The sequence below is a fragment of the Heterocephalus glaber genome, unplaced genomic scaffold, assembly GCF_053883595.1.
Source record: "Heterocephalus glaber isolate CG9 unplaced genomic scaffold, H.glaber_assembly_v1.0 deba00001457, whole genome shotgun sequence".
Lineage (NCBI taxonomy): Eukaryota > Metazoa > Chordata > Mammalia > Rodentia > Bathyergidae > Heterocephalus > Heterocephalus glaber.
The window spans coordinates 8,501,908-8,521,067 of NW_028258305.1; the positions used below are offsets into that span (position 1 = coordinate 8,501,908).

Sequence of the window (19,160 nt, forward strand, 5' to 3'; positions counted from 1 at the left end):
CACTGAGATCCGCGGAGGCCTCTCAGGCACTACTCCACGCAGGCTGGGAGTAACACAAATGCATTCTAGCACTCGCAGGTTAGGAGGGATGTGAGGTTGTAAACCAAGCTGTTTTTCAGTTTACCTACGGACAAGCCCGGGAAGGTCACTCGTTCCTCCCGCGAGGGCAGTACTTTCGTTGTACAGCTCTCGTTTCCTAGGGGAACAGAATTGCTAGACGCAATAGGTGCGTTGTCTTTAGAGTTCCCCCATCCCGTTGAGAGCCGGAAGCAGTTAAATCTCAGGCTCCAGCATTTCGGGAGAAGGTAAGGGACAGGTTCTGAGGCGAGGGGTCCCTGACTGGGTGCAGGAGAGGTGTGGCAGAAGAGAGTATTTTCTCTCTTGCTGGAGAGGCTTTATTAGCCTGGAGGAGTGAGGGAGAAGTTTCTTGGACCTGATCAAAGAGGGTAAGGTCTTGCTTGGCCAGAACGGACTCGAAGATAGATCTTGGGATTAACTTTCCAAGAGCCTAGGATAGATTCTAAAGCTAACTTTGTCGGGAGCTGGTGAAGTTTTTGGTATCTCTGTCCCTGGAAATCCACACCCCACCCCCACGCCATGGGAGGAATGACATCCGTATGTATGGAAATGGATTAAAAAAGATCTCACGTTATCATATTCAGTCTGGTCATTTTGGTGGGTTTTCTCTTGCCCTGTTCCTTTCCTGCTTTGCTGTGAATGGTCTCTATAATCGTCCGAAAGGTGAAAAATCCTTCCTCTCTCATTTAATCAGAGACTGGGGGTAGTTATAGTTGGCTTGAGAAGGGATTTAGTACCAGGTCCTGTAGGGACAAGTGGGAGGCAGTGCTGATGCAACTTGTTTCAGATTTCTCTCTGTAAAACAAACACACAAACAAAAAGCAAAAATCTTCACAGTGGCAAGCAGCAGTGGAAAACTTACAGCGTGAGATAACATTTCTCAGGACTTGCTTTCAAAAATAATAAATCTGGTAACGGAATAACGATTTCTTGATGAAATCCTTTCATTGCATCAAGATGAAACAAATTTAAGGCATATTTTCTCCTTATAATATTAACGTGACCGAGAAGAGACTAGATTATTGCTATGTGAAAATGGTTTTTAAAGGTTGATAAATCTGTAGCTCCAATTATTCACACACACACACACACACACTCAAGAGGATTTTTTTTTTGTTTGAATTTTTTTTTTTTTTTTTTTTTTTTTAGTACCAGGGATTGAACTCGGGACCTTGGGCTTTCGAGGCAGGCGGTGGAACCACTGAGCTAAATCCTGGGCCCTGTTTCAGTTTTTTTTTTAACTTCAGAATATTCAAGACAGGAGGTTTTGTAATTTTAAACCGGTTTGGGAACTTTTCAGAGCCAAGAGATCCTTATGTGTTGTTTGTTGACTTTGCACGATAACTTTATTCTAGTGAACCTACTGGAGAAATAACAGTCTTTAAACCCCAGGACAGAGAACATAAAATTTGAGCTATTTAAATCCCCAAGAAAAGCTTCTCTACAAACTGAACTTTTACAGCATTTATTGGTTTGTTTGTTGGAAGGGTTTTTTTTTTCTCTTTGAGTTAAAGATTAATTCTGAATTAAATCAAATCTATGACATTAACTAATGGCAAGGAGGAGAAAAATAATTTCATAATTAAAAGATTAGCTGGGCACAGTGGCAAGTGCATGTAGTCTCAGGAGGCTGAGGCAGGAGGATTGAAAATTCCAGCAGAGCTTGTGCAATAGTTTAGTGAGACACTGTCTTTAAAAAGATTAAGGGCTGTGGATGGAGCTCATTTCGAAAAGGTCCTGGGTTCAATGCTCAGAGCTACACACACACACACACACACACACACACACACACACACACACACACACACACACGGGGTGAGGAGAGAGAGGAGGGAGAGGAGCCAGGTTGATTCAGTTTCTCTGTGAGGGACCGCAGGGGATGCGCTTTAAATGCTTATATTCAGCACCTTGCAGAATCCCAGTCTTCTCAGCATCAAACTAACAGATAAAGTGGGTTGAGGGAAGGGATTCAGATTACTTGTAAATAATGACTTGGCCACACAGATTTCATTATTTAGAGAGTGTTGTCATATCGATGTCCTTTCTTGAAAATACTCTGGGTCCCATATATACTTAGGGAATCCTGAGTAACTGTTTCCTAATCATAGCATCTGAAGGCTCTCACTGGTGTGTCCAGACAAGGCTGGCTTGCTTCCTTTCCTCTCACTGCTAACACATTCCTGAATTAGAACCCAGCCAGTCTTTTTCTGTAGTGACTGTTGAACTGATTTTTTTTTTTTTTGGTACCGGGGATCGAACTCAGGTCCTTGCGCTTGCAAGGCAGGCAGCGGAACCACTGAGCTAAATTCCCAGCCCCTGAACTGATTTTTATGGTGAAGAATTCTATGGAACTAATACATCTCTTCCTCAGTATTTTGTTTCAAGGATCTGTTTCTCTTAAGTGGCCCCAGAGATTTAGAAACTTATAAATAAATAGTGAGTTTAAGGGTTGAAAAGCAAAGAATAACTATAAGAATCACATCTGCATATAAACTGTTGGTTAGAGCGTCACTCTCCCATAAATTTTAAGCAAGTTCATTCAAATTATTAAATTGCACAAATTGAAAAGTGCTGCTGTCTTTTATCTATATGACTATATTTATACTATTCCACAACATTGCCATGCAATTATTGTTTTATAAAATATTACTAGTTTATTACTTAAAGTAATGTGGAGTAATTCACTAATCAGTGAATTTTTGCAAAAATAGAGTGATTAGGTAATTTGAATTTTTAGTACTCTTCCCTCCTGGCAACAGGAAATTTATGTTTGATTACCCCCATTCTCTACATAGTATTTTTTTTCTTGTTCAGTTTGTTCAAATTGGAAAATACGTCAACATTTTAGGCAGATAATTTTTCTCAAATATTTTGTATAAATTATGTTGGAGGTTTTGTGGGTGGAACAAATTTTTCTCATTTTGCTAATAGTTACGATTTAGTTATTATACCATCAAAATGAAGATATTTTTGACCTACTCATAATTTGGACCTACTGTTTAAATATATGGCTACTAAACTATCATTAAGACTGGCCACATATTGTGCAATGTAGATTGGTCTTTTCTAGCAAAGCCTTTTTTTTTCCAGCAAACTCATTTTTAATTTCTATCAGGAAAAGTTTAATGAATTAGTGACTCAGTACTCAAACAATACTGAATGGTACAAAATTAAAGGTAAGATTTCACTCTCATTTTTCATCTCTCCTAAGAAGCAACCATTTTTATTTTTTGGATTGATTGTGTTATATTGTTATACTGTATCATAATCAGAATGGTAAACTAAATTCCTGCACAATTAGAGGCCTTTACTTGATCCATCTGTTTTTGAGATGAGATCTCACTCTGTTGCCCCTGCTGGCCTAGAACTTGTGGGTTCAAGTGATCCTCTTGCCTCAGCCTCCTGAGAAGCTGGCACTACAGATGCACATTGCCCATACCTGGCTGCTTAACCTATAAACTTCCTTCAAATTCATACTTTGGAATAGGCATATAGTGAAAAGGGCATTAAGCCAGGCATGGTGGCACATCATAATCTCAGCACTCTGGGAGGCTGAGGCTGAAGAGGATTGCAAGTTCAAGCCTATCCTGGGCAATGTAGTGACTTAGGAAGACTCTATCTCAAAATTTTAAAAGGATTGGGGTTGTAGCTGAATCTGAAGGCCCTGGGTTTAATCACCAGTACTAAACCCCCCCCCCCACTAGGTTTTAATCCCTAATGGTGATAACATTTGTTGGTGACAGTAAAACCATGAAGTTGCTCATTCATTTTTCATTTCTTTCTAGATATCATACCCAGTATGTTTCCACTGACTGAGGAAAACAAGCATGTGGCCCAGTTGTTGCTCAATACTGGTACCTGTCCAAGATGTATCTTCAGATTCTGTGGTGTGGATTTTCATGTACCTTACAGACTTCCATATAAGGTATTTTCATGTTTTAAAGGTAAAAGTGGTATTCTGTATTTTAAAATAAATATTTGTACCTTCAAAGGCAAGTATCTATAACCCTTGATTAAATAAAAAACTATAATGAAATAATTACTGATAATGGTAATTATGGAATTGCCACTATATTAATCTCAGGAATGTAAGTTGCTTCTGAAGTGATTATCTCTAACATTTAGTGTAGAGGGATCTTTGTGGAGGAATTCCCTGGTACATTTAATGTTTGTGTAGACCTTTCGTAATGGGTATCCAAACAGAATATCAAAAAATATTGCTTTTCACCAGATATTATTAAGGTGTAATTGGAGGGGGTGATAATCCTGATCTCTTCTATTAAGTGGCAGCATTATGGGTTTGATTGCTTTTTTTCTTGCTCTATATTACCATTTGTACTTATTTTTGTGTTTTTGGTGCCAGAGTTTGAATTCAGGACCTCATGCTAGACAAATATTCTACTACTGAGACACATCCTTAGCCTACCATTTGTATTTATACATAGGTATAGTCATGCATCATTTTATGAAGGGGAAATTTTCTGAGTAGTACATCCTTAGGTGATTTTGTGATTGTGTGAACATCATAGAGTGTACTTAAACTAAGATGGCCACTATATCACTAGGTGACAGAATCTTAATGGGCTACTATTCATATATGCAGTCCATTGTTGTTGGAGACATGTGGTACATGACTGGATTTGGAACCTTATAGAAGTAAATGGTTATTATCATCATTTTTACTGCTAGTAGTGACAAAGGTTAATAGAGATCTTTGACATTTATGGTAATACACAGAGCAGAGAGAATATTTGTGAAGTATGTTTGATTCAATAGTGACATTCTTTTTAGCAGCAAATAGTAATATACATATGTAAATATATTCATACACATATTCTGTTTCATATTTTTTTAAATTTATTTATTTTTCTGTTTCTTATTTTAAACAGTGCCCAGGAATAGCAATAGCTATTTATTCTATATGATTAGTTCCTATTATTTTTGAAATAATAATAAAACTTATCATTACTATATGTCACGCTCTCATATAATCCTCATAATAACCTATTAGGTAAATACATACTATGATTGTCTCTATTTTCGGATGAAGAAACTGAGACACAGAAAGACTAAGCAACCTGCTATTAAGTTACACAGCTATTAAGTGAGCAAGCTAGGATTTGAATAGTCTGTCTGAATCTAAAGCCTAGGGTTTGAAGCTAGAAGACATGAATTTGAACACCAGTTCCACCACTTTATAGCTTCAGTTTACTCTTCTCTAAATGGGAATGAGCATAATATCTGCCTCACAAGATTTTAAAGGACAGTGTCTAATAAAGTATGTGAAAACACCTTGAAAATTGGCATTGATACATATGCAGTGATGATTAATATATATATGTGTATATTCACTACACACAATGTGACTATGAAATAATAAGACTGTTTTTGTGTAACTTTTCTTATACTTTTTTTTGGTTTTTTGAGACAGAGTCTCACTATGTAGTCCAGACTGGCCTTGAACTCACTATGTAGCCCAAGCTGGCCTCGAACTCACTGCAATCTTCCTGCCTCAGCTTCCCAAGTGCTGGAATTACAGGCATGTATGCCACTATACCCGGCACTTTATACATTTTTAAAAACATATTGCAGTCTAATATTTTATACCCATGCTGTAAGATTCAAAGTATGTATTATACAGCCTGGCAAGCACAAGGTCCTGAGTTTGATCCCCAGTCTGAGAAAAAAATGTATTATATAGAGACAATTACCAGATGTAATGTATAACATTAAAAAAAATAAAGATAGGGCCGGGGATTTAGCTCAGTGGTTCCACTGCCTGCCTCACAAGCTAAGGACCAGAGTTCAATCTCCAGTACCAAAAAAAAAAAAAAAGATATAAAAATATTTGAAGACTAAATATTCTTAAATTGTATATATATTTGTACTATTATATTGACATTACAGGGATTATGTAATAATAAACATATTTGTGTGGGTCATAATTAGCTATATGTGTATGTATATATACTTTTGTTAAAATAGAAGAGCTAACATATCTCAATAAAATGAATTAAATTTGTTTGAAAGATTTTTTTTCCCTTTTGAGTCAGTATAATCTAAATGAATTTCAAAAAGATATTCAACAGCTGAATAATAAAACTTATCCAATTTAGAAGAAAGAGGAAAAGTCCTCTAAATATTTAGATGAGTAGAATATTTGAACTATGAGAATGTTTTCAAAAGAATGCCATTTTTTACATTCTTATACAAGGAATGACAAACTACACAAAGCAGAATATAGGAGAGGGCTTCTTTTAATTAACACATATAAATAATTTGTAATTTTGGTGCCAAATTTCAGCACTGCCAGCATCTGTGTACTTTGTGTAATAAATTGTCTCAAAATAATTTTTACTTAATAGATTTATTATTTGTGTTTAAATAATGAAATTTCACATTAAACCAATATTTAGGAGGTTTTAGTGATTGGGAGGTTGTTAAATAGTTTAGCAAGGATGGAAATACAGTTTTACTTTTATTCTTTTTTTTTTTGCAGGTCTAAGGTTTGAACCTAGGGCTTCCTGCATGCTAAGCATGTGTTCTACCACTGAGCTACATCCCCAGCCCAGTTTGTATTTTAATGTGTTAATTAGAATGAAAGTTTGTTTTACTGAAATTAGCAAGCAAATATGGAATATAAACCAAATTAATAAATTTGTTGATAGAGCATTTCTGCCTAAGATTGAGAGTTTCAGAATCACTAAATATATAGACCTTTTTTGAGAAAATATTCACACGTGTAATAGGAGTTAGTTAAGTCTCTTTTGAATTCCCTAGAATCCTAGTGCTGGCTAAGAAAATAAACTGTTTTAGAATTGATTGTACAAGTCTCAAAATATTTACTTGTTTTCCTGCTTCATTTTATCTAGAAACTCTTTAAGGACATTGTAAAAGGGTCATTGCTTTTTTCTTTTGTTAATTTTTCAGGAGTTGCTCCATGGGCTACAGAAATTTTTGGAAACTGAAAAAGACGGATTAATTTTGGAAGTTCTAAATCCACCTCCCAAGAAAATTAGGCTGCAAGAATTGGAAGATGGGATTGATAATCCGAGTCAAAATGGGGAGGCCAGGAGCTCTGTTATTGAAGATGGAAGTGTTGCTTCCAAGAACTCAAATTTAAATGTATGTAATGTTTGTCTAGGGATTCTTCAAGAATTCTGTGAGAAAGAATTCATAAAAAAGGTAAATAAGTAATTTATTGCAGGTATAATTATGTCGAGATTTTCAGTTTTAAGGTTTAGAATTCTTTTTTTTTTTGGTACTGGGGATCGAACTCGGGACCTTGTGCTTTCGAGGCAGGCGGCAGAGCCACTGAGCTAAAGCCCCGGCCCAGGTTTAGAATTCTTGTATGGAAAGGAACTGTATCACTCATTTCAACTTGCTTCATACCAATGAATCATTAAAATGTTTTCTTAATTTAAAGAAACAAACAAAAGCCTGCTACTCTGAAATTCCTTTGTGTCAACATATCTGAAAATTAATGAACTGTTTCTTTGTATTTGATTCATGAGTGCTGTTCAACTGAAGAAAATTACAGCAATTTATTTTCCTCTTGTTCTTTAACATCACTAGAGTTAAAAGTTTGTTTTTCCTGTTATTACCTAGAAAGACAAGTGTTAACATCTTTGTAAGAGGTAAATGGTTGGATGTAGAATTGCCTTTTGTTTACTGCAGCTGAGAAAGCTATATTTGATTTCCTTTTATTTGAAAACATTTAAAAAATTATGAAATGACCTAATAGAAAACTATTTTGACACTCAGATTATTTTGCAGGTGTCAGTTCTGGCTGTTTTCATACCTGATGATATTAGTCTTCTGGGTCATAGTGAGCAAATACAAGATGTTTATGAGAGGAATCTTTTTTTGTTTTTTTTTTGTGGTCTTGGGCCTAGTGCATGCTAGCAAGTACCCTGCCATTGAGCTACATTCTCAGCCCTCAAAGGTGAAAGTTTGGAAGTTTTGTAATGTTATCTCCTGAGCCAGAAATTTATGTGAAGATTAGACTAATATTTTCAGCAACTTGTGGGGATTTACATACCTGTAATATTTTTTTAGGTATGCCAAAAGGTTGAGACCTCTGGATTTGAATTTACCAACTTGGTATTTTCAGTCTCCTTCCCAGCACAGATATCTGTAAGAGAGGTAAGATCATTTGCACACATATAATTATATGTCAAATGCACATAGAGAATTTCTCAAAATATGGGCATGTAGAAATCCTACTAAGTGTTTTTCTATTTTGTGTATTTATTGAATGATTGAAGCAATTTATAGCTGCTTACTAAATACTTGTTAAATGAATGGATGAAAAAAGAAATTATTACTTCCAGTTAGTTTATTTATCCCAGAATTATTTTTTTTTTTTCCCCTTTTGGTGCTTGGGATCAAACCCAGGGCTTTCTACTGGTCCGTCACCCCGCCCCCCTTTTTTGTGTTGTTTTTTTTTTTTTTTTTTTTTTCAATTAAATTCTTTTATTGGTACATTGTAGGTATGCAACACAATTACATTTCTCATTGGCAATTGTACCTTTACATAATGCATCTTGGTTCTTATTTTTTCCCCATTCCTAGCCCTCCCTTCACGCCCTCCACCCTTCCCTATTTACAAAGACTTTCTTTCCATTTTTTCCATTTCTCAGCATTTTTCCTTTCCCTTCTTTCCTTTCCCCTGCCCCTCCTACTACCCCTACCCCTTTGGACCTTTTCTTCCTATTTTACATTATGGATTATTCATTCTAATAATTGGTACATTTTAGGTATACAATATAATGACATTCATCATTGGAAATTTGCACCTTTACATAGTCTCTCTTGGTTCTTGTTTTTCACCCTTGCCCAGCCCTCCCTTCAACCCCTCCATTCTTCCCTATTTACCAAGATTTTGCTCCTATTTTTCCATTTTCTCATATTAATCCCATTCCCTTCTATCCTTTCCCCTAGCCCTCCCACTTCCTTCCCCTTTGCCCCTTTTCTTCCTATTTCACATGACCTATTATACATTTAGTCCTTATTTACACTTTCAGTTTCTCACACCAGAGAAACTATTCAGTATTTATACATGTGTGTCCTATTTATTTCACTTAAGAGTATCACCTCAATATGCATCCACTTAGCTATAAATGTCTCTAATTTCTCATTTTTTATGGCTGAGTAGTATTCCATTTTATAAAAAAACCCCACATTTTCTTTATCCAGTCTCCAGCTGATGGGCATTTGGGCTGTTTCCAAGTTTTAGCTATTACAAACTGTGCTGCTATGAACATGGGTGCACATATGTCACTGTGGTATGATTCTTTTAATTCTTTGGGGAAGATCCCCAGCAGTGGAATAGCAGGGTCAAATGGGACTTCCACTCCTAGTTCTTTGAGGTATCTCCATACTGATTTCCACAGTGCTTGCACCAGTCTACACTCCCACCAGCAGTGGAGCAGGGTTCCTCTTTCCCCACAGCCCCGCCAGCATTGGTTATTGGTTGATTTTCATGATAGCAGCCATTCTTTCTGGAGTAAAGTGGAATCTCAGCATTGTTTTCATTTGCATCTCTCGAATGACCAGTGATGTTGAACATTTTTTTCATGTATTTATTTGCTCTTTCTACTTCTTTGTCTGAGAAATGTCTGTTCATTTCAAATGCCCATTTTTGGATTGGGTCTTTAAATTTGGGAGGTCTGATCTTTTTAAGTTCTTTATAGATTCGAGATAGTAGACCTTTGAGGAAGAGCAGGTGAAGATTTTTTCCCACATTGTGGGTTGTCTCTTCACACTGCTGGTGGTTTCTCTTGCTGTGCAGAAGCCTTTTAATAAGAAGAGATCCCACTTGTTGATTGTTTGTGCTAGTTCACGGGCAACTGAGGTTTTGTTCATAAAATCTTTTCCTACACCGATGTCTTCAAGGGTTCTACCTAACCTCTGTTCCACCTGGTTCAGAGTTTCTATTTTAATAGTTAGATCTTTAATCCATTTTGATTTTAGTTTAGTGCATGGTGAGAGATACAGGTCTAGTTTTAATCTTTGGCAAGTTGAAGCCCAATTTTTCCAGCACCATTTATTAAAGAGGCTATCTTTCCTCCAGTGAGGGTGTTTGGCTCCTTCATGGAAGATGAGATGGCTGAGTGTGTCTGGCGTTGTTTCTGCATCTTCTAATCTGTTCCACTGGTCCTCAGGTCTGTTTCTTTGCCACTACCATGCTGTTTTTATCACAGTAGCTTTGTAGTATAGTTGCAGGTTGGGGATTGTGATACCCCCTGCCACGTCTCTGTTACCTAGAATTGCTTTTGCTATTCTGGGTCTCCTCTTGTTCCAAATGAATTTTTGGATTGTTTTCTCAAGGTCCATGAAGTATGCTGCTGGGATCTCAATTGGAATTGCATTAAATCTATATAGCAGTTTTGGAAGTATGGCCATTTTCACTATATTAATCCTTCCTACCCGGAGCAGGGGATGTCTGTCCATTTTCTGATATCATCTTCAATCTCTCTTTTCAGAGTGCCATAGTTTTCAGAGAAGAGGTCTTTGATTTCTTTCATTAGGATGATTCCTAGGTATTTCAGTTTTTTGGATGCTATTGTGAAAGGAATTATTTGCCCTATTTCTCTCTCAGTGAGTCTGTCATTGGTGTAGAGGAAAGCTATTGATTTTTGTGTGTTGACCTTGTAACCAGCTACTTGACTGAATTTGGTTATTAAGTCTAGAAGACTTTTGTTGGAGTTCTTGGGGTCTTCTATATAGAGTATCATGTCATCTGGAAATAATGACAATTTGACTTCTTCATTACCTATCTTTATTCCTTTTATTTCTTTCTCTTGTCTAATTGCCGTGGCTAATGTTTCCAGAACTATATTGAACAAGAGTGGTGATAGTGGACATTCTTGTCTTGTTCCTGATTTTAGTGTGAAGGATTTCAGTTTTTGACCATTTAGTATGATACTGGCTGTTGGTTGTTCATAGATGGCTTCTGTCAGTTTGAGGTAGAGACCATCTATTCCAACTTTTTGTAGGGTTTTTATCATAAATGCATGTTGGATTTTATCAAATGCTTTTTCTGCATCTATGGAGATAATCATATGGTTTTTGTCCTTGGCTCTATTGATATAGTGTATTACATTCATTGATTTTCGTATATTGAACCATCCCTGCATCCCTGGGATGAATCCCACTTGATCAGGGTGTATGATCTTCTTGATGATCTTCTGCATTCTGTTTGCCATTATCTTATTAAGGATTTTTGCATCTGTGTTCATTAGTGAGATTGGCCTGTAGTTCTCCTTTTCAGTTGGGTCTTTCTCTGCTTTGGAGATCAAGGTGATGCTTGCTTCCAGGAATGAATTTGGGAGTATTACTTCCTTTTCAATTTCATTGAAGAGTTTAAATAGTAGTGGCAGCAGTTCCTCTCTAAATGTCTTTAGAATTCAGCAGTGAAGCCATCAGGGCCCAGGCTTTTCTTAGTTGCTAAGTTTTTAATTACATTTTCAGTTTCATTGGTTGATATTGGGTTGTTCAGAATTTTTAGGTCTTCTTCATTCAACTTTGGTAATTCATATGTATCTAGGTATCTGTCCATTTCTTCTGTGTTGTCCATCTTATTGACGTATAGGTTCTGGAAGTAAGTATTGATGATCCTCTGGATTTCTGCTGGGTCTGTTGTAATTTCACCCTTTTCATTCCTAATTGCATGGATTTGGGCCTTTTCTTTCCTTTTTCTGACAAGGTTGGCCAAAGGTTTGCCAATTTTGTTGATTCTTTTGAAGAACCAACTCTTGGCTCATTGATTTTTTTCTATCGTTCTCTTAGTCTCCATTGCATTGATTTCTCCTCTGATCTTTATAATTCCCTCCCTTGTATGAGCTTTGGGGTTGTCCTGCTCTTCTTTTTCTAGAAGCTTGAGGTTCAGCATCAGGTTGTTTAATTGGGTTCGTTCTGTTTTCCTAATATGAGTATTCACTGCTATGAATTTCCCTCGTAAGACGGGTTTCATTGTGTCCCATAGATTCCGATATGTTGTATTGTCATTGTCATTTAATTGAAGGAACTGTCTGATTTCTTCTTTAATGTCCTCTGTGACCCATTGGTTATTCAGAAGTGTGTTGTTCAATTTCCACATGTTTATGAAATTTTTTGAATTTCTTTTGCTATGGATCTACAATTTCATTGCACTATGGTCTGATAATATACAGGGGATAACTTCAGTTCCTTTGCACTTACTTAAACATGTTCTATGTGTGAGTATGTGGTCTATTTTGGAGAATGACCCATGTGCAGCTGAGAAGAATGTGTATTCTGATTTTGTGGGGTGGAACACTCTGTAAACATCTGTTAAGTTCATTTGTTCAAGAGTTCCATTGAGTTCTAGTATTTCATTACTTACTTTTTGTCTAGTTGATCTATTTGCGACAGTGAGGTGTTGAGGTCCCCCACTACAATTGTATTAGTGTATATATGACTTTTCATGTCCATTAGTATTTGTTTTATATAGTTGGGCGCACTAGTGTTTGGTGCATAGATATTTATGATTGTCATCTCTTCCTCTTGGATTGTTCCCTTTACAAGGATTTAGTGTCCTTCTTCATCTCTCTTCATCAGTGTTGGTTTGAAATCTACGTGATCTGCAAAGAGGATAGCTACTCCTGCTTTTTTTGGAGTTCCTGTCGCATGGAGTATTGTTTTCCACCCTTTAACTGACACCCTTTAACTTTCAGTCTATGAGTTTCCTTTTGAATTAAGTGTGTTTCTTGTATGCAGCATATGGTTGGATTTTGCTTCTTGACCCATTCTGCCAGTCTATTTCTTTTGATTGGTGAATTGAGACCATTAACATTGATGGTTATAATTGAAACGTATTGACTTGTCATTGCCATGACTTTTTCTTTTTGTCAGGTTCTCCCCCTTTCCATTTAATTTCTTGTCATGCCAGATGGGTTCATTCTGCTTTGCTTCCTGGGGTTGTGATCCTCAATGTCTGTTCCTAGGATATTGTGTCAAATTCTTTGGAGTGCTGGTTTGGTATTCACAAAGTTCCTAAGGTGCTCTTTGTCATGAAAGTATCTTATTCCTCCATCCATTTTGAAAGATAGTTTTGCAGGGTACATCAATCTGGGTTGGAGGCTGTTTTCTTTTAGGGCTTGGAATATGTCACTCCAAGCTCTTCTTGCCTTGATGGTTTGTGTTGAGAAGTCTGCTGTGATTCTGATGGGCTTTCCTTTGTATGTGATTTGTTTCTTTTCTCTAACTGCTTGTAGAACTTTGTTCTTCTGTTGAGTTTCTGGAATCTTAACAATTATATGCCTATGTGTAGATTTTTTTTGATCAAGGCTATTTGGAGTCCTATATGCCTCACTTATCTGTATGTCAAGCTCTTTTCCCCTGCTTGGCAGAAAGTTTTCTGCCATTATTTCTGTGAAGAGATTTTTTTATGTCATCTCCACTCTCTCCTGTTTCTTCATTGAGTCCAGTCAGTCTTATGTTACTCTTCTTTGCATCATCTAGCAGCTGCTGGATTGATTTCTCATGTTCCCTTATAATTTTGAAGCAGTTTTTCTTTTCCTGGTCACTAATTGCAATCTTATGTTCTATATCTGAAATTCTGTCCTCACATTGGCTCATTCTGCTGTGTAGACTTTCAGTGGAGTTTTTCATGTCCTGGAAATCTATTTGCATCTGTTTTACAGATTCCATTTGTTTCCTATGTTGGGATTCCATCATGTTCCTGAGCTCCTCTCTAGATTTATTAATCATGTCTTGCACTAGAGGCACAATTTCTCCTGTTATCTGAGAAATTATTTCTGATTTCATTTTTTCCAGATCCCCTTTTGTTGCCAGTTGAGTATCAGAGTGTTCCATCTCATTTCCCTTTGGGGTTGCTGTAGTTGATCTGGAAGTCTGGTTTTGAGACTTATGTGTTTTCTCATTTCAACTGGGGTGGGGGCTGTTAGCGCCTGCACGGATTACCTCCTCTGAGCTGGGAGGGGTGGGACAGGGGCCGGGAGCAGCGGTAGGGATGGTGGCCCAAAAGCCCTTTCCTGTGAGCTGGGAGCAGTGGGAGGGATGATGGCCGGGAAGCCCCTTCCTCTGGACCAGGAGCAGTGGGATGGTGGCTCAGAAGCCCGTATCTCTGGGCCGGGAGTGGTGGGAGGGATGGTGGCCCGGAAACCCCTTCCTCTGGGCCAGGTGCAGCGGGATAGAATGTAGCCCAAAAGCCCTTTCCTCTAGGCTGGGAGCAGCAGGTGGGATGGTGACCGGCAGGCCCCTTCCTCTAGACCAGGAGCAGTGGGACCGCGGCTCAGAAGCCCCTACCTCTGGGCCAGGAGCAGCAGGACTCAGTGCCGTGGTCTGGTGTTCTGGTGTCCTCTGAGTCTTTGTAGTGTGGAACCTGGTGGCTCCCAGTCTGCGTGATTCGGCGTCTTCAGGGGACTCAGAACCTCGGTAGGGCGTGCACAGACCTGCCTGTCTGCAGCGGTCTGATTCAGCGTGTTCTGCTCGACTCAGGACCTCGGTAGGGCTTGGGCAGACCTGCCTGTCTCGCTCTTTTTTTTGGTACTGGGGATCAAACTCGGGACCTTGTGCTTGCGAGGCAGGTGGCGGAACCACTGAGATAACCAGCCTTTACTTTTGTTTTTGAGACAAGGTCTTGTTATGTAGTTCAGGTAGGCCTTCTACTCAGTAAGTAGTCCAGGCTGGCCTCGAACTTGCAGTGATCCTTCTGCCTTAGCCTCCCAGCAAACCTAGGGCTTTCCAAATGCTAAACACTTGCTCTAACCCCATCCCCATACCATATTTATAAAGATGCACATTCATTAGCAGATATTTACTAAGCATTAACTCTGTGTGAGGCATGATAGTCAGAGAAAGAGATTTGGCCAGAACTCCAGAGATCTTTTAAGGCAGATATGAACATTTTATAGTAGTCCTAGAATAGGGTCATTTCAGTTATGAGGAACTTTATTCTCTGGAGTAAAATATAAAAAGCAGCTTCTCTTATAGTCAATGATAAAAGGGAGAGAAATACCCTCATGTTTAAGTGCTTTTGTTTGTTAAGTGGAAAAATAAACATAGAACTTGCTTTGTTAATACGGTAAAATGAAGTATACAGAAAAATTCCGTAATCTCAAATTGCAACCATGGGTTCTAAATATATCCACTTAAATTTACAAGGTATCTTTTCTCTAAGAAGTCCAAAGCATCACCAGAATATTATATTTTATTCCATCACTTTTTCTTTGAGTAAGCATGTTTATTAGCCACAAGTAGACTAGAGACTTAAGACTTATTGAATCTGGATAGAATGGTAGAGAACTGGGAAGTGAACAAAAGACTAAAATGATTGTAAGTGGTATCTCTGTTCATGACAAAGGATTGCTGGTAATATTCCGGAGTTTATAAACTCTTGAGTCATTTTTTAGTCGATCATCAAAGCATTTCTCACTGACAATTCATTTTTATTTCCAATTTTGGTGGACAGAAATAGATTTCCAAAAGTTGACTCACAGAAGTTACAGTGTTTGAGTAACAAAAATAGGACTTAGAAGTATATTTTCTAAATGTGATTGTATATCTTACCACCAAACCTTTCTTTTCAAAATTTGTGTTTTTATATTAAAAATTATTATCACGTATTAGCAATATTAATTTAATATTTATTCAATACTAAGATATTTATATTTCTTATCAGAAATAGAAGATGCTGTTTTTTTTTTTTTTGGTACTGGGTATTGAACTCAGGATCTTGCACTTGTGAACCAGGCAGAGGAACCACTGAGCTAAATCCCCAGCCCCTAGAAGATGCTGTTTTAAACATAAAATTATTCTGCTTTAACTCTACTTTCTTTTTATAACTTTTTAAACCAGTTAGCTATTTTAGCAGAAATATATGATGTTCCGTTTACTGGAGAATTTCCATGGCTTAATGTGTTAAGTGTTTTATTATTTTTATTTCTATTACTGGGTAGCATTCTTATCTATTTATTTAAGAAGAATAATTATTCAGGCCAGCCATGGTGGTGCACGCCTATAATCCCAGCACTCAGGAGGATGAAGCAGGAGGATTACTGTGAGTTTAAAGCCAGCCTGAGCTACATGGTGAGACCCTGTCTCAAAAATATTTAATAATTATGTTCATAATACAATTATAATATTAATAATTATTGAGAAGTTTAAGGTTCACTTTGTGATTTTCTTTCATTATTATGTTTTATTACTTTCTTTTAGTGCTACATTTTATTACTTCTTTGGAGTTAAGGAATGCTGTGCAAGCTAGACTGAAAATAAATTATTCTTCAGAGTACTTATTTATTACATATTCCAATTTAAACTAATTATACATGTCTTTTTAATATTCTTGCATTTTGAATATAAATTCTGTGACTTCTTTAGTGCTGTGTTCTGCATTATGGCTTTCAGCTTCAATCTTGTAAATTATTTTTAACTTAGAAATTGTCTAGTATAGAACAAACATCAATATACTTGGAATTGATTGATGTCATTTATCTCAGAATTCAGAGTGGAATATAGTTAACTTCAATTATTTTTCTCCACTTCTAAGCAAGAAATTATGATCACAGATATACTGAATGGAAACAAATATTTTATCAGTATGAGGGTATTATATTTCTGCTTACAAAAGAACTAAGGAAAGGAGTAACCTTGATAAAGTAATTTTTAAAAATCGAGCTATAGGGGTGGATATGTAGCTCAGAGGTAGAGTGCTTGGCTGACATGTGTGAGGCATTGGGTTTGGTCCCCAGTATGACCACAAAAAAAAAAAATCAAACTATAAAATTTATATGAACTCAGCTATATTCTTGGCCCTACCAATTTATTTCTGATAAGAAATCAAAGTTTTTATTTATCATCATTATAAAACATTAATTGAAAAGTTTAGGAAGAAAGTCTAGTGACAGTGTAATTATCATTTTACACTGAGTTTGGGAAAGTATGGAGGGAGGGATGGAGTATATCTCTTGAGTGTATTTTCTTAGGAACTAGTTGTTGTGGGCAAGGCAGTTTTAAACTGAATGCTACTAAAAGGGAAGCACATTAGCTGATGAAACACTGTTAGACAGAAAATAAGACATGGTAAGCAGAATAAATACAGGCAGTGTCCAAGGATCACAAAAGACAAAGCAAGTAGCTGAACATAATTAGTTTCCAAAGTCAGTAATGACATACAAAATTTGAATGATAAAGTTGAGATTATAAGGTAAAAGAGTAAATATCTCATGACTATCATAGTGATTTTCTGGGCTTGGGGTTATCACTCAAATATAACAATGGAAAGATAAGTCATTTTTTAAAATAAGGCTCAGATTTGTTAAAAGGAAAGATAACTACACAGAAAATTGAAGGGCCAGGGATTTAGCTCAGTGGCACCATGCCTGCCTCGCAAGAGCAAAGTCCTGAGTTTGATCCCCGGTCCTGAAAAAAATAAAAAGAAAAGAAAATTGAGATCATGCGAACAGAAGGAGGATAAACATCATCAAAAGGAGACTAAAAGAAAGAAACAGGAATAGATAGAGAAGTGGAAGCATGCTGTTTGCCACCTGGCCCAAAGTGGAGGGGTGATAAGGTAGTCATACATAGAAGACAATCATAAGGTTTAGTAGATAAGGTTGTATGAGGGACTGCCAGGTTCTAGGCACTTAATGGAAATTCTGTTTGGCTAAAAGTACATTATCTGATACCTCGTGGATTGGAATGGTTACTTCTCTTAGAGTAGTTGTTCTCAAACCTTAACAAGTATAGGATTCACTTGGAGAATTTACCAAGAATCTTCCCAGAGATTCTAATACAGTAACCAGGGATTTAGCTCAGTGGCACCATGCCTGTCTTGAAAGCACAAAGTCCTGAGTTCAATCCCTGGTACCAAGATTCTAATACAGTAGATCAGAAGAGGCCTAGGAATTTGCATTTGTGACAAGGTGCTTCTGGTGCTGCCATTACAAGCACTACACTTTGAGAACCACTGTCCTATAGAATTAATAACTTTTTAAAGTTTGTATTCCTGAAAGGAAGGAGAAACAGGAGAATTAGAATGTAGTGTATACTTTTGATAGGTAGATTTCAAACAGTTTAAACAAAATGCAATCAAAGAAAAATGGCACAGGAATCTGGGAAGTTTAAAGAATGTACAATTAAGACTTCAATCCAAAGGCCGGGGATTTAGCTCAGTGGTTCTGCCGCCTGCCTCACAAGTGCAAGGACCTGAGTTCGATCCCCAGCACCAAAAAAAAAAGGACTTCAATCCAAGCCAAATTATCCCAACCAACAAAAGAAAGTTTAGGGGAAAAATACATCCCAGTAAAAAAGAAATGGGAGATCTGTGCTCTCTATGTGTGTTTACATAAATATTTCTATTTATATATTTATTTGATTTTTTTATTTTGAAAAAAATTTAAAAACAGCACAAATACCCCGATGAACTTCTGTTTAACCATCACCCAAATCCAAAAGTTAAGTTTTTTGCAAACCTGAGTTCAGTTTCGAAAGAAATACAGGAAAAGTGAAATCAAATGTAAGAAGGAGGCTTAAATCTATTATGACTGGCAACTGGAAACTAAAGGTACTAATGAACAGAAGCTTACAAGAATTGCTAAGAAAGGGCCGGGGATTTAGCTCAGTTGTTCCGCTGCCTGCCTCGAAAGCGCAAGGACCCAAGTTTGATCCCCGTTATCAAAAAACAAGAGAATTGCTAAGAAAGATTTGGGATATTTAAAGTTATGTTAGTACAAGAAAAAGATGAAAAAGGAGATGGATTTGCTATTTGAAACTGATGACATACTGCTGATAGAGTTATCAAGAAAGCAGAACTCTGAAAAACCTACTTTCTTTCTGTTCTGTCAAAGAAAATTGGTAGTCATACTGCAAAGGATAGGATGATCATTGGTAAGGAAGAACTGGTTGCCAACATAGAACAAATTCATTAAGAGCAAATCATGTCTGCATCATTTCTTCCTTTTACAGGTTGGCAGAACTGATAGAACAGGGAAATATATTAGCACTAGTATACCTACATTTCAGCAAGTCCTTTGACCAAACTTCTTTCCCATAATAACTTCCTGAAAGTGGCAGGAAGCATGAAAAAGACCTGA

At 37.0% G+C, this 19,160-nt stretch overlaps 1 protein-coding gene across 5 annotated transcripts in view; it reads left to right on the top strand.

Annotated features, from left to right (window-relative positions):
- The first annotated feature begins 33 nt into the window (after positions 1-33).
- Positions 34-19,160, top strand: part of Pus10 (pseudouridine synthase 10) — a 71,822-nt gene continuing 52,695 nt past the window's right edge. For 2 of the 5 annotated variants that reach the window (XM_004867240.4, XM_087216035.1), the window contains exons 1-4: positions 34-305; positions 3,864-4,003; positions 7,009-7,263; positions 8,137-8,223. In XM_004867240.4, the coding sequence (XP_004867297.1) occupies positions 3,878-4,003; positions 7,009-7,263; positions 8,137-8,223 (468 nt within the window). In that variant the 5' untranslated portion in view covers positions 34-305; positions 3,864-3,877. Of the gene's footprint in view, positions 447-3,863; positions 4,004-5,509; positions 5,618-7,008; positions 7,264-8,136; positions 8,224-19,160 lie in introns of those variants that run through there. The other 3 variants (XM_013066439.3, XM_021246284.2, XM_087216036.1) reach the window with 3 other exon arrangements.